Below are 16420 nucleotides of genomic sequence, written 5' to 3'. Positions count from 1 at the left end.
AGGAACGCATTCTATTGGCCCTGTGCTGTCCCATGTTTACTAGTTTACTCTCCTGGGTCCGCATCGCTGCATTTCCATCCCTTCAAAAAAGAGCAATTCTAGGACATTCAGACAGTAAATGTCTTCCAGATTACCCTCAAGATCCATTTTAAGGAATTCCCAGGATCTTAGAGGGCTATCATCCCCCTTTTCCGCACTCAATAATCCCCCGAAATCACATTATTTAATATCAGTATATATCTGTAAATACTGCAATTATTAAAGATATATTTAAAAAGTGCCTTGTGCTGGCTCCATCCCCTTCCCCACCACCAGCCAGTTTATTGTTTTAGTGACTGTATCATGGCCGTGTAGAAGTTTGCAAAACACCCAGGTATCTGAGTACTCTGGCCATTAATATGCTCTTTGTATAGTGCTTCACAATGAAGCACTTTGAGTTTTCAAGACATATATAAATAAACATACAACATACTTACATGGACGATGTTCAAACTTTCCTTAAACTAGATGGCCAATCAGAAGTCTGAGATTCATTGAAGTAGTTCCCTGTCGTCATAACCTGAACCTGATCAAGGCAAGACCGAGATCTGGATGACTGGCAATTCCCATTCCCACAAACACTCTGGACAAGCTTCCTCGTGTGCATAGTAGCTCTCTAATGATATGCAATCCTCCTAACCGATTAAAAATAAAGTAATAGCCAGGACTACATACACCTAATACCCTAAAGCTATTGTAATGTTATACAAGCATTTGTGCTGGGGCAAAAACAAGCACAGTGTTACAAAAGTGTTATGCACTGAGGGAATCAATGTCCCGAGCAAATGCCAGCCCATGATTGCACCACATTAATGCAACGTTTATGTATGCATTGCATAACATTTGCACTGCCAAATGTAATGTACCACGGACTACTGCAATTTTGCACTACCATTTACAGAAGAACAATAATACTCTTGGCCTGTATTACATATACTTTACACTGGTGCAATGCATTTGTGTATTTGCAAGGATTAGGACACATTTTGCCAGGCACAAGCATTTCTGCAACATGTCACTGACTGTGTAAAGTTGTACTGGCGAGTGCTAAATGTGTTTATGTAATATCTCCCAGACCTATTAGGGAGTGGGCAGGTATGCTGTAATGTTCTAATATGATTGCTTTTTCTCTTCCAGTGATGCACGAATGCTCAAAAAGGCTCTCCGAAACTCTGCAAGAAATTTACCATCCTGAATGGGATGGGCATGAAGACCTGAAATCCATAGTGGCGGTAGGTTGACAGTAGTGGTGGCCGCTGGAGTCAACTTTTGGGGCAGGAGCTACGGGTCCTGAGGGAGGAATTGGAAGCAATTGCTAGTCACTCGCTGCTGTTGATTTGTTTTCCATTTTAGGCGTGTTAAAGGATAGTTCCGGGACTTTTTTTTTATTGTCCCTACGGTTCGGCCATGTGTTTTTAAGCATAACTCGGTAGATCGTAGAAAACTTTCCTATGGACCTTACCCGACTTTTCGTCCATTAACGCACTCGAAATCAGCCGCCATTTTCTGATAATCCTATCATTTCCCCCCATCGCCCTGGCTCACCTGCTTTTGCGGCACTAAATCAAATCCCCCGCCCCTGAAACAGACTTTATCAAAACATTCATATTCCCCGCCTCTATCCGTGACGTGACTGAGCTGCGTAGGCAAACGCGCCCAGGCGTCTTCTACGCGACTCCACACAGAACCCGGAAATCAACACAGATGAGCTCACACAACACAGCGCGCCACAATTGGGAATATGAAACTGTACTTTTAAATTAAACCGCAAGATTGTAAATTTGGTAAAGTACATTTATTTGACATCAAATGTTTTGAGAATATTCAGCGATTTTCATTTTTATTTGCTCACGTTCCAAAAAGTTCGTTTTGAGGCACGCGATGTTCCTTTGCTGTACACAGGGTCTTAGATCATCTCACAATACAGCGCCACAATTCGGAATATGAAACTGTGGTTTAAAAGCAAACGGCAAGATTGTACATTTGGCAAAGTACATTTATTTGACATCAAATGTTTTGAGAATATTCAGCGATTTGCATTTTTCTTTGCTCTTGTTCCAAAATAGTTTGTCTTGAGGCAAGCGATGTTCGTGTGCAGTACACAGGGTGTTGGTTTACGATAAAATAAGCTCTTCGGTCGCACTGATAATCGCATGGCTGTTCCAACAACGAGGCACTAGGCCACCACAACGGTCTGTATGTTGCATCTAGCCGTTAGTATCGCGTAAGGGCATACTTGTACTTGGCGATCGTCCCATAAAATGGTCAGGGTGGTAACGTTGTTCACGCGGAGAAGCAACTGGCGGTTATAAAAGCCATCCGCCGGTGGCTGGTACTCGTGACACATACAATAATGAAGGATGTACCTGTTTTAAAAACATAAAAAATGAAATTAGTCTCACCATCAGATCTTTATTAAAATTATTCATTTTATATATTAGGTCAGGAAATTATTTCATAGCTAGGACAGTGCAACTGGGTATTATACGTCAAGGGGGGCTGTAGGATACTGAGACAGTCCCCCAGTGCAGGGGTTGACAGGGAGGCAGTGCAGGTGGAGAGTGGAAGGGCCCAGGACCGAGGTCGCAGACAGTGGACCAGTTGTAGCAGGGGAGAGGGAGAGAGAAAGCAGAAGCAAAGAGGAAGGTTTTGAGGTGCTTCCGTAAAAGGAGATGGTTCTCCTCAAGATAGTGCGCGGTACAAAACAATATGCCACATAGAACGAACAAGTACAACTTAACCCGTCTTTAAAGCTACTGTATAGTAATTAAATTGCGGTATAAACTCATCTAAAGAGTTACTTACATTATATTTGCATTTTCCATTGTGTCTGTGCGTAGGGCAGCCCCGAAATACCACTCCTTCTATGCCAACGTTATTTCTTCTAATGAACGAACATTAAATGGCTTTCGTTTCTGAAATTATATTCATTATCGTTTCTTACGTTATTGCCCCACACCCCCAAAAAGAAGTCTTTCGGGATGGTCCCGGCCTGTCAAGGTCAAATAACAATAGAACCTTATACTGAGTCGTGGGCCATTCCGGCACCCGAGCAAAAAATCAAAGCAGCTGACCTTCACTTTGAACGAGCACACATTCCTAGTTAGCTACATTTAGTGTAAGGCCATCTCACAGGACTTGAAATTTACACTCCATCTTTGCATTTTGTCTGCGTGCATTTGCAGCCCCAGAGAACCATAAATACGGAGACATTCTATATTTTTTGAAAAATGATTTATATTACTGTTTGGTTTAATTTAATGCGCAAATGAACAAGGTTGGATAGACACATTGCATGTACATTGAGCAATCACTTTTATTTACACAATACATAGTTACACATATTCAATGGGCCTGCAACATGAGGAGACTCCAGAGCAAAGTCACAGGTGACACCTGGGTGGTTCGCACAACTGCACGGTGAAGGGAGGGGCAACGGTGGAGAGACACATTGCATGTACACTGAGCAATCACTTTTATTTACACATTACATAGATACACATATTCAATGGGCCTGCGACATGAGGAGACTCGAGAGAACAGACAATCAAATTACAATCATTTAAACCGTGATGTGTATTTCTCAATGAGCTCTTCTTTAGGTGGACAATGAACAGAGGCAATGTTGGGTGGCAATGCAGTTGTCCCCTGCACAGGTTCGTTCACAACTCCGTGTATGTGCCTATCTAGGACATCAACAATAAGTCTCTCAATAAAGTCATATTGCATATCCTCAAACACTGGTTTGATAACCCATTGTTTACTTCTTTTAGTGAAGGCCTTATTGTAGCGAAGCGTCCCTAAAGTTCCGGTCGTCCTACTTTGTTGACGGCCAACATTATGGTTATGTGCCAAGACCGCTAGAAGAGTCCGATTTATCATGCCCTCCATGCCAAAATGCAATCGTTTTGGCCTGTACTTTAGGCACATATTGTGGAACACCTCCAAATCTCCTGTGTGGCAGAATTCCGTGAGTCCCCTCAAATCTCTTGTTATAGTTTTATCAAATACAATCTTTTCAATGGCTTTGTGAGTGGGTGATGAAGGAATCAACCACTTCTTCTTCCGTGCCTCCTCTGTGGACAAATGGCCATGTTCACAATTGTGGAAATGTTGGTTTGTGTTCCAGCGGTGAACGTTGCTACAGTGTAGCATTACTGACCGCCATTTTTCCAGTAGAATTTCCAACGACCCTCCACATGTTTTTGAGCTCCACCAAAGATGGTTGCTGATTGACTTGGACCACTGTGAAATACCTTGCATATCTTTTTTTTTTACCTGCAGCCGACATTTTTTTATTGATTGTTTTTGCAAGATGCCAAACGTCAAATTGGTGATTTATATTTTTGTACTCTTCTCTCATTGTCTTGGCAATTGAAACGTGTCTGTCCGTGGCTATCAGGTCGATCACCATTCCCCGCGATTGTAGTTCTTGCAATGATGCTACAAAGCCAACTTTCTCCATGGCCACTGAGGATGTACTTTGTGACACCTGCACGACCACCGAACTCACAATTTTCTTACTTTCCATGTCCTGAAAGTGGTAGGTGCAGTACTTGGCTGAAAATCCTGGGCTGTCGCACTGTCCATCACCGGCTAGCCTGAACCGTTTGCCCGTGAATGTACTATCAATAGACATTTTTTCCATTCTCCAACCTTCGCTAATGGCTGGAAATAGATAATCGGTTTGGTATTTGTAGAACTGAGTTTTCGCAATGAAATGGATTCCCACAAACTGAAAGAAAGACTCTAACTTTTTAAAACTTGAACCACTAAAAAGTGCAGCCGCTGCACAAAGTAGATTGCCTGCTGGCAGTTTCCCCAGCATGGGTTGTGCAGACCATGAGAAAGGATGATATTTTGTACAGGTGGCATGTATTTTAAGGTTAGTGCCTCGAATTGCACGAGTCACATTAATCAATGGCTCCCCACATACTTCCCCACCAACCGAATGCCCACATTTCATCCGAATAATAATATCAATCAAACAACTATCGAATACAATGAATTTGGCCTCTTTCCTTATACTGTCACTCTGCATCCCAGCTGGTTCGGTCTGTAACGTTGAGGACATGTCACTCACATGAAAGGTAGAATCTCTGATATCGTCTTCCGCTATGTTCAGTGATATTGATGGTGTTTCATTGTCGTCCACTTCATTCTCTTCCATTGCAACATCTGTTCCTTCTCCGGCGATGGGTGAATAAAACAATTTCTTCAACTTTCTCGCGGTCTTAGTTTTTGCGGGTGTGGATTCTGTGAATTGATCTCCGACTGCATCCGAACTACCAGGAGGACATTCACTATCAATGGCTGGATGTGGTATAGCTCCGTTGTCAATCACTTCATATTCTTCCCATTGGCACGATGCATCTCCAGTCTCAAGTCCCTGCCAAAAGGTTTGACAAGCAACATCTCTCGTTCGCTTCACTGTCTGTGTAGATCTAGTTCGTACACCCACTCGCAACTAGAGGACAGATTGGAAAAGGGATGTTCAGTTTAAACACAACTTACAGTATTGAACTATTAACAGTGAAAAACAACATAATATAGTGACCAGGACACTAACCTTCTTTTGCTTTCTTTTCTTTGAAACTTTCTTGCCTCGAACTTCAACATCAGGACGCTGTTGCTCCGACTCGTGTGTGCATGTCTCCACTTCCTCTTGCGCTGCAACGACTATATTTTCATGATAAGCACATCCATCTCGCACTGACGCTCCATCGACTCCCTGAAACATAGAACTTTCATTAGTATTTATAATAATATCGAAAACACAAAATGTACTTGGGGACCAATACCCACGTACATCTCAATAGCAAAACACGAATGAACGCTTTGTGTAGAACATTCAAACGACAATTATTCACGCATTGTTGATCTAGTTAGATGGAACTGTCAAGATCCATACCTCGGGCTCCTCATAGACTTCCATTGATGATATTATTGAAGATGATGCTTCAGTAACTCCCCGAAACACAGTAATTGCATTAGTATGGTTTTCTATTTTGTTAAAAAGAACATAAACTTTGTGCAGGCGTCAACGGCTCATCTAAATAGACCTGCACAAATGATCAGTTGTCTAAAATAAATAATGGATATGTAAATATGATTCGATTTGCTCGATCGTTGGAAGTGTCACCACCCAGAGATCTGCATCAACTACTAGGGGTGATGTTCTTGTAGAAGAAGCTCCGTCATCTCCCTGAAACATAGTACTTGCGTTAATAAAGAAGGAAGTATAGCGGATGTAATCACGTCATATGATTTCGCTTGATCGAACTGTCAGTATCCATACCTCGAAATGCATAAGAACATCAAGGGACGATGTAACTGCGGTGCACACTTCTGCAAGCTGTTGCGCCGACCCGTAACTGCATGCTCCCCCTTCTTCTTGGACTAATGCTCCATCGACTCCCTGAAACATAGGACTTTCATTAGTAATGAACACAATATTGAAAAAAGAAGACACATAGGAGGGCGACGACAGAAGGACATATCAATGGCTAAAAACGAAAGAAACATTGTGTGTAACAATCACGCTACAAGAATGCAAGATCTGATGATCTCCATCGATGGAACTGTCCGGAAACGTACCTCGAGCATCTGAGTGACATCAACGGTTGTCGTCAATACGTTGGACTCCTCAGCATCTCCCTGAAAGACAGTACTTGCATTATTTTGGATAACAATAATTATAACTGAAAACAAAGACTAGAGGACGAGTACAAGGGTGTACCATTAGGTAAAATAATTACACGATAAATTAAAACTATTGATTTACATGCCTAAAACAAGTCAGTGGCAGAATAGCTAAGTAAGATTACCCGATAGGCGCTTGAAGTGGCTGATGACTGCAATAACGACACGGATGGAGAATCTTCCGCCTTCATATTGAGTGGATACATAAATGGGGAAATTATTGTTAGCTAATGCTACACACTACCGCAAGGCCGAGAGATAAATACGTAAACTTGACTCACCAGTGGAGGGATGTGGACGAATAGAGTGGGAATAGCGGTTGAGAGCAATTTTCGCCTCGCTCGCGGTGTGTTCTTCTTTATTAGCAATGATGTGGAGTACATGTCTGAGCTAAAGTGCCTGCTGCAGATGCGGTATCGATCACCCCTCTTGTCCGCAAAGACTTCTAGGACTCTACTTTCAAGCTCAGACGGTGGATATCCGCAATATCGGACCCATTCTCTTATCTGATCTATTGTCTTAGGGAAAACATGCATTATAGTACCTTCAGATTTATTATCGGTCTTCGAAGGGCAACCGCCAATGGAACAGGCAGGCATTGTGGAAAGTTCTGAAAAGTAAAGATCAACAATTCTCTATGAATACCAATGTAAACTCAGAACATGTGACTAGTTTCTTGCATGTACTGTCTTGAACGAAAAGAAATTGGACGCAAAATGATTATGGTACATGGCCTTACCTTGACGAACAAACAGTTAGATGCAGGGATCACAGTAGTTTCTTGTCGTAGAACAGGGAGCAGTTCACAGGTTGCAAACTGACGAGTTTCCTCGAAGTGGTCACGGAAGTTCACAGAGACGAAGAGCAGATAACCAGCACCTTCACGGGTTGACTAGCAAAGCGCAAAGAAGTTCTCATTAGAAATATGAAGTGGGTTATAAAGATTTCGAAACAGGGGTGTGTTTGTGAATGAATGACGTGTATATGTCGTGGCATTATGCGGTTTGCAGGGGGCCGTCCAGCGTGAAGGGGGATGCTTGGCAGGAGACACGGGGTCTGGAGGTAGACATGGGAACAACAACCCATGCTCTATAGACCACTTTGAAGTGTACATGGTCTTTGGCACCTCTTGGCCTTTATCGCTCCCTGACAGCTCCACTTGGCAGCACAAGTACCCCGGTGCAAACTGCCTTTGATAGGGCAGGGGGTGGATTGGGGCGGTGGTCGTGCAGACAAGACACAGGAAGACTCATGAATGGAGACACACTTATGTGGATTGCAGGGGGCCGTCCAGCGTGAGGGGGGATGCTTGGCAGGAGACACGGGGTCTGGAGGTAGACATGGGAACAACAACCCATGCTCTATAGACCACTTTGAAGTGTACATGGTCTTTGGCACCTCTTGGCCTTTATCGCTCCCTGACAGCTCCACTTGGCAGCACAAGTACCCCGGTGCGAACTGCCTTTGATAGGGCGGGGGGTGGATTGGGGCGGTGGTCATGCAGACAAGACACAGGAAGACTCGTGAATGGAGACACACTTATGTGGATTGCAGGGGGCCGTCCAGCGTGAGGGGGGATGCTTGGCAGGAGATACGGGGTCTTGAGGTAGACATGGGAACAACAACCCATGCTCTATAGACCACTTTGAAGTGTACATGGTCTTTGGCACCTCTTGGCCTTTATCGCTCCCTGACAGCTCCACTTGGCAGCACAAGTACCCCGGTGCGAACTGCCTTTGATAGGGCGGGGGGGTGTGGATTAGGGCGGTGGTCGTGCAGACAAGACTCGTTTGCCGCAGGGCCTCACCAAGGAGAGGCCATCTAACTGCATGTAAGAGGCAGGCTCCAGGATCTAGTACATGGAAGGCAGGGGGGTGAGTTTATAAATACCTCACCCTCCCAGGAGAATATATGGGTGCAGTTCACCCTGGAGACCCTGAATGCCTAGGCAGTTAGTCAGCAGCAGGCTGGCCTGTGGTGGCAAGGCGGCACGGGCCAGAGGGGGTCATCTCTGTACCCGGTGCCCAAAAGGATGATTTATTATGATCAACCATATTGATTATTTACCTATAACCATGTTTTGTATCAATAAAATCCAACGGCCTTCCTTTTATTGCCAACGCTTGAACAAAGTGGTGTGGTAAGTATTTTTGGGGGAGGAGGCAAGGCCGGGAGGCTTGATGCCAACCCGCAAAATAACATATGTATGTCTGCTGCATATGGGTTCAACGGTTATGTGGATTGAAGGTGGGCGGCCAGCGTGAGGGAGGATGCTGGCCGGAGACATGTGGTGTGACAAGACAAGGCACAGGAAGACTATTCAATGGAGACACACTAGATTAATTTAAAAAATCAAAACATCCATTGTTAAAATATATGTTGGGTTTTATTTTAGATCTTAATTTCAATTGAACATAAATAATAAACATTACACATTGTAAAGTTCCGGTTGCAGCACATCCAGGGAAAATCCGCGGTATTGTCCACTGTCGCTGGGGAAATGTTGTCTAATGGCAAGTACCGCACAGGCAGGTATTACTCTCCGAACGCGGTGTCCGAGCCTCCCGTGAAGCCACCAAGTGAAGCAACGATAGGCCACCAGCCTGTACCACCTGTGAAAACGAAAGATGGAAACTGTATTAAAATGACAAAACTTTCTTATCACTGTCGATTCAGGTAAAAAATGTCATTCTGCTTTGAAAAAAATCTATCTAGAAAATGCACAATATGGAACCAATTTACATGCATTCGAATGATATGTAGATGTCATTTTATATGTGGGAGACGACCATGACATAGTAGTGGCATCACTGACATCAAAACCAGAGTATACTTACTCGTTACTCGGATTACGCGGACGAACAGTGCCGCGAAGTTCGTGCATAAGCACCATCATCATCCTCAACACGGTCCGTGAGAGGCAGGCTTCCCTGAACTCTGGCAGCTCGGTGATGCATTGCGGACTTGGCTCGCCTTCCGAAATGTAGGCCAAGCACCCGGAATTTTCACGGCAGCAGCAGTTCTCCTCCTCAGTTGGCATTAGCTCGCACCGATTGCACGTGCACCAGGTGGAGACGCCGTCCATGCGACATGGTCCAGGCTCTTCATCCGTTGACTGGTCCTCCCAACTGCCGTCCGAATCCCCATCGTTTTCGCGTGCTTGCCTTTCCAGTAGTTCTTGCTCGGTGTACTCGGGCTCGTACATATACGGCATTATTGTAGCCATTGTGTGGTAAAGAAAGTAAAATAATTTACAGAGATGGTACAGGTGTTCACAAGGCCTAGAAGCGGCGAAGGTAGCTGACCAGAGCACAGAAACGAGTCACAGAATACTCAAAGTAACACAGAGAGAGTAATGGAATCGAAAATCTGCTGCTGTGTGTTGTGAAACGGTGTGTTTATACTTATTGAGGAAAGAGGCGTCCTGCCATTTCCATGGCGACACTTCATTAGCTGAGGCGCAGCGATTGTTGACACGAAACGTGCTTTGGCGTTGGGAAATGGGCGGTACGCGTCTGCTGATGTCAGGCTCAGGGGCGGGGGATTTGATTTAGTGCCGCAAAAGCAGGTGAGCCAGGGTGATGGCGGGAAATGATAGGATTATCAGAAAATGGCGGCTGATTTCGAGTGGGTTAATGGACGAAAAGTCGGGTAAGGTCCATAGGAAAGTTTTCTACGATCTACCGAGTTATGCTTAAAAACACATGGCCGAACCGTAGGGACAATAAAAAAAAAGTCCCGGAACTATCCTTTAATATTTCCCAGAAAGAGCTTCCTCGAACATGCATAGTGATGGAGCCCAAATCAACATAGAGGGGCTCAGGTGGGTTCTCCACCCAGAGAAAATGATTAAAATAACGGGTTGACATCGATCATTCTATGGAATTTTCTTTGAGAAAAAACAGGTAAAAATCCATGCAATGTATAACCTGTTCTATTCTGTAGAGTAATATATAACAAACACATCCAATAGACGATGCCATATCAGTAACAGTGCACAGCATCATTGTGCGACTTTTTCATGATGCCTGTGTCCAAATATATTCCAGAACTGCCACTTTTACACACTTTTATGATGGTGCACAGAATATATGCCAGTACTGTCACTGTAAACCACATGGTCAAGCGGCCTGTGTCTTCAATATAAGCCAACGTTGCTCTGTAAAACACTTCCATGCGTTCTCTGCCAAAATATACCCCATTATTGGCTCTGTTAAACTCTCTCATGATGGTACACAGGACATATGCAAGCACTGCAACTGTCAAGCACGTGTTCATGTTGCCTGTGTCTACAATATATGCCAGCATTGGACTGTACATTATTTGCATGCTTCGTATCCTTTAATATATGCCATTACAACTCTTCCATAATGGTGCCCAAAATACATGTTCAGAAAATGTGCCACTATGGCATGTTAATCAGATTCCTAGTGCCAGTGTGGGCCCTCACATTTATGGTGATGGGGCAGCATTTTCATTTATTGTGCACCTTGACACACACACAGATTTACACACACAAACAAGCTCACTAACTCACATACACGCACTCACAAAAGTGCACATACTAAGTTATGTTTTGTGCACAATTACACACACACACATTGCATTCATAACACACACACATGCAAACACTTTCTTTTGTTCGAAATATATCTTTTGCAAGATGGTGCTGGCGTTCGTGCTCAGTCCCTGCTTCCTGAGAGAAGACTGAACAACAACAAAGGCTGCACAACATGGCGACCAGGGGATGCTCCTCAGCCCAAATACTGTACACAATCTGTCTGGAAAACATGCAAAATTAGTCAAAAACTCCCGAAAAGCAGTAAAGTTAACCACAACCTCTATAATCTGGTTGCATAGGTTAACAAATTCACCTAAGAGAGGTCATATCAGAATCTCGAAATTCAAAGAGGGAGAAATACATTGGAGCAAAATTATAAAATGGAAAATAATAACTTTTAAAAGGACTCGCTGCTGGATTCAAAATGTTTTTCCAGTAGTAAACAGCATGACAATGTACTTCGCTGTACAGTGGCTGGTAATTTTCATCCCTGCATTACTTTGCCTGCCTGCTGGAGAGCTTGGCAGAGGGTGTGTAGCGGAAGTGAGGATGACACATTGATTATAGCCACAAGGTACAAGCTGCAATTATATTGATTCATCAAAAAGAAATGTATTTGTATTTTCATCTTACGTGTATCAATATGGATATCACGTTATAGTCTCCCAAGACCAAACTAAAACGCAGTCACTTCAATCCTCAAACTGGAGTGTTTTATTCAAACAAAATCAGAAAAAAGCACATAGTAAGAAGAGAAAGATTATTGCAATACATTAAAATCCAAAGGTCTCTCTTTCAAGAACATGAATAGTACTTTGAAGGGGGGATGTAGTTAATGGGAGAGAGGGGAACCAGGAAAAAAATCCTGAATTTGGGTGCAGAGACAAAGTAACAGAAGTGTTTTTAGATAGAGACAGGGACCGAATCCTAATCTCTGTAGAAAAGGAGAAAAAAATCTAATTTCACTCATCAATGTTTTCTTTCAGGTAAAATCGGTCCAGTTAATAGCATCTAGAGCTATACAGTAGTGTCTCTAAAAATACAGCATGGTAAATAAATCTCCATGTATAGGTTTTGTCTGTCTATATCCATTGATTATAGCCTTCAATACCACAATAATTAGAGAAATGGGTCAGAGTGCGGAGCATAGGACACTATGGACCTCATTACGAGTCCGGCGGTAACCGCGGCGGTAAAACCGCCTGGTTGCCGCCGGACTCGTATTACCATTCCGCCTCCGTGACTCCTGCAAATACCAGGGCATTACGACCCCAGTGTCCCGGGAGTCATGGAGGCGGAATGGTGTAAATCCCCATTCCCATTGAGTCCCATGGGAGTCCCATAGGACTCAATGGGAATGGGGAAGTGGAAACACCGGCACCATCTGGTGATGGTGCCGGTGTTTCCACGTCCGCCTGCAGGCGGGCGGTGTTAAACCCGCCAGGTCAGACCTGGCGGGAACATCACCTCCCGCCTGCAGGAGTCTGGATCGGGCGGTCCGGAATTAACAGTGGCGGTCGGTTTACCACCACTGTTAATTCCGGACCGCCCAACCCGTAATGAGGCCCTATGTAAATGAAGGCAAGGAAATAGTAAAAGGACGACAGTGCACGGCAAGGGTGGCCATTGGTGGTGCTGCTTCAGTCATGGTTTAGTATTACAGGAAGTCCTTTGCCTATTAACAGTACAAAGGGACATTGAGGATGAATACGTCAGGACAAAAGAATTTCGTTTCGTTGGCTGTTTTAGATGAGTTGTATTTTTTGTATTTTTAATGATCAGATTGTGACATAGATGTTGTAGAGGTATCTATCATTATTTTTATAAAAGTGATTGGGGTTTACTCCCAAAACCCCACCCCCTCTTCAAGTTACCTTGCTTTACAGTAAAAACATACCCTTTTAAAATAATTTTGTCCCTGACTGCTTCTCCGTTCTCCAAAGTTGGATGCTCTCTCACTAGACTCGTCTCAAACCATCGGAAATGCAAAGTATTTCTTCCCTCCTCATGTTCTGTTCTCACAGCCCTTCCCCTTCTATTTTCTTTCTTCCCCCCTTCTTCCCTCTCCTTTTACACCTCTACTTGCAACATCATTGTCACTGTTGACTCCTCCCTTTCTTTTTTGTGCATCTCTTCTCTGACTCGCCCCTGTTGTTTTCAACTCCTTAAAATCCTTGAGATTCACCCTTTCCTTAAATTCGAAGCTATGGAGGCCATCATGCTCAGTCCTGTTTTGACTATTGATTGCCCTCTCATTGCTCCACCCGTGTACGCTCTTGCTGCACTTTAATCTATCTTTAATTTAGCTGTCCGTCTACTACTTCAGCTATCTACTTGTTCTCCTATCTACCCTGCTCTTGCCACGTTTCACGTCCTTTACACCGTGCGCTGATCATTGGTGCGAGTATCGGATCGATGTCAGTCCTCATGTGCTGTTGGTGCGGCTTATGTGTTGTTTGTTTGTTGCGGTGTGGTGAAGTGCATGTGGTTTGCTGTGCGAGAGGTGGTTGTGTGAGTTTTTTTGTGATTTAAGTATGCAGACCTTTTGAGCTTTTTGGTTAATGGGTTATATGTCTAGCAGCTGACCTTAGCAGTCTGGATAAGTGCCTAGATTTGAGAATCCTGTATGGTGGTGGAGAGGCCCAGGTCTCACAGTACACTATGTTTCAACATACAATAAGCAAAGATGTGGGCCAAACCCCGATTTTAGTGTCCTGCAAAGTGGCGGAATGGCCTAGGTTTCATAATACATTACGTTTCACCATACAGTATACAAAGAAGGAGGCTATACCTAGATTCGAGAAATTCTGTGAAGTGGGAGAGGGCTCAGGTTTCCCAGTGCATTACGTTTCACCATACAGTAGATAAAGGTGGAGGCTACACCTAGATTTGAGAGTCCTGCAGAGTGAGTGCGACGTGGGATAATGTTCACAATTCTAACTAAATATGGCACTTGCTAACATTTACAATTCTATCTAAGTGTAATTTGTGCAATTCAATACCCTTTGCTCTGTTCAGCAACTTCATTGCTGTATTCTCCTCAATTCTAAATCCTACCCCAAAACCTAACCTCCTTTTGCGGGACATTATGAACTAGGGATCTGCAAAATGCTGCCTTCTAAATGTTTTGAACCACATAACTTCCATCACACCACTGGTGGCTGTTGAAGTCCAAAATATCTGGAGAACCACAGGTTGCATACACCTGATCTCGCACATCTTTTTGACTGTCTTGCTTTCATTTGCACTGACTATTCCAAAGCTGAGAAACGTACTGTATTCATAAAATAAACAAATATAATACCTTCATACCTGCTGAGAGGCAGGACTTCCTAAACAGCAATGTATTAACACTAGAACAGAGCCAGGACTGTCCATCAAGAGTACGGATACTCCAAGGTGTCAATTATTCCAATAGGGGTAAACAATGATGGCAAAGTTTGCCTTTGAATTTACAGCTTGTACACCATTCCTTTTTGTGTTGTACCCCATGCTAAGCGTGTAGTAAGCACAGCGCTTTCACCAACATGAATGTAAGTCATCTAAATGGCATTTTTACCAATCACAAACCTATTTTTCTTTGCAGAACAATGACTTACTCTGGGCAGATTATGAGGAAAAGCTCTCGGATCAGGCAGTACGGGTCATGGAGAATTATGTGTCCCAGTTCCATGAAATGAAGGTAATATAAATAGGAGGTACATCCTTAATTTCCAGGGCTCGCTTGGATTAAGACCCTGCCAATGAGATTATTAGAATGAGCAATGTCTGGAGATTATGTCTCCTGGTGAGGGATCCGACAATGTTCGTCTTAGAAACATGGGGGGAGGGTGGGTCACCACTCTTTTTTATTGCTCTTAACACCTGTATTGGGGGGAAATTGGTCTACAAAAAAAAAAATAACATTGAAACATTTGAAACATGTCTCCAGCTGTCTCTTTTCTTTTCTATATCTTCATTCCTTGCCTAGCGTTGTGAGGCAGACCTTATTTCTGTTGGATCTGTTTCTATTTAGACCATTAAACGTCACCACAGCTTAAACATCACACCACAGACTTCTCTTATCATTTCCTTTTTCCTAAGCAGATGTGGTCATAATTAGATCATGCCCAATTTAGGGCCTGGCCAAGAGAGGATAAGCCCCTTGTGATGCTGGAAATGCTTTTGGAGGGGCAGGCTCTCTTCATTCTTGTCCTACCACTTCTCTGTGTGTGTTTTCTGTGTGTTTTCTGCACAGGAGTCCAGTTTGGACCCTAACAGTGCAGCTCTTCATCTTTAACTTTTGGTGAGTAGTACCCATCAGATATCCTTAGGGCACCAATGGGTAGGGGTACACCCTTGTACCCCTAGTGTATGTTTTTGCGCACATGTGTGTTGACCACAGAGCATGGTATGGCCTGCTGGCAGCTACATGCTGATTTGACAGTGGCTGTGGGTATCCTCCATTTTTGGGAAACCCAGGCCCTGCCATAAGAATACATGGATTCCTATACAAAGGCAAGATTGCCACTGTAGCCTCTTGGTTTCTTTTGCCTTTACCCTCTGTTTGGAGAAGCCCTGGCTCTGTTCCCTTCCCCTGAATGGCTGTTGGGTGGAAGGACCATATGTGGCTCTGGGGCTACCACCTGCCAGACTGGTTGGAACCTTCCCAGGGACTTCTTGTTGTGGGTACACCCTTGAGATGGGACCTGTATGAATGGAAAGGGGAGCCAGTTTGCATTCTGTGTTGTGGGTCTCTGGTTTTGGTTGGGTGACGCAATGTCTCAGCCAGCCCTGACTGAAACTGGAATGAATGCAGTGTGTGCTCTGAAAGGCTAGGGAGTTGGGTGTCTGGCTTTGGGTGGATGGCCTGAATGCCTGTGAACCTGATTGAGTGCTGCCTGCATGAATGCTCTTGTGTGTGATTGGCTGACTGAGCCTAGCTTAGTTGAATGAATGGAGAGATTTTTGTACAACAAGGGACCCCACATTCACCTCCTTGTCAGAAGCTGAGAGTTGAAACGGAAGCAAGAAGCTCAAGTCTCAAGAAACCTATATCCTGGAATCCAACTGGAGGAAGAATTTCTGCTGCTGCAACGTTTCAAGAATCCAAAGGATGCTTTGCTGATTTAAGGACTG

At 43.9% G+C, this 16420-nt stretch overlaps 1 protein-coding gene across 1 annotated transcript in view; it reads left to right on the top strand.

Moving 5' to 3' along the window:
• BIN2 (bridging integrator 2) overlaps positions 1 to 16420 on the top strand; it is a 429928-nt gene that overhangs the window by 276193 nt on the left and 137315 nt on the right. Inside the window, exons 4-5 of the mRNA XM_069653398.1 lie at positions 1177 to 1271; positions 14889 to 14984. Coding sequence (XP_069509499.1) covers positions 1177 to 1271; positions 14889 to 14984 — 191 coding nt within the window. The remainder of the gene's footprint in view (positions 1 to 1176; positions 1272 to 14888; positions 14985 to 16420) is intronic.

The sequence above is a fragment of the Ambystoma mexicanum genome, chromosome 3q (assembly GCF_040938575.1).
Source record: "Ambystoma mexicanum isolate Mex_15411 chromosome 3q, UKY_AmexF1_1, whole genome shotgun sequence".
In the NCBI taxonomy this organism is placed as follows: domain Eukaryota; kingdom Metazoa; phylum Chordata; class Amphibia; order Caudata; family Ambystomatidae; genus Ambystoma; species Ambystoma mexicanum.
Note: the sequence above shows the minus strand (reverse complement) of the source record. Positions and strands in the feature narration are given on the sequence as shown.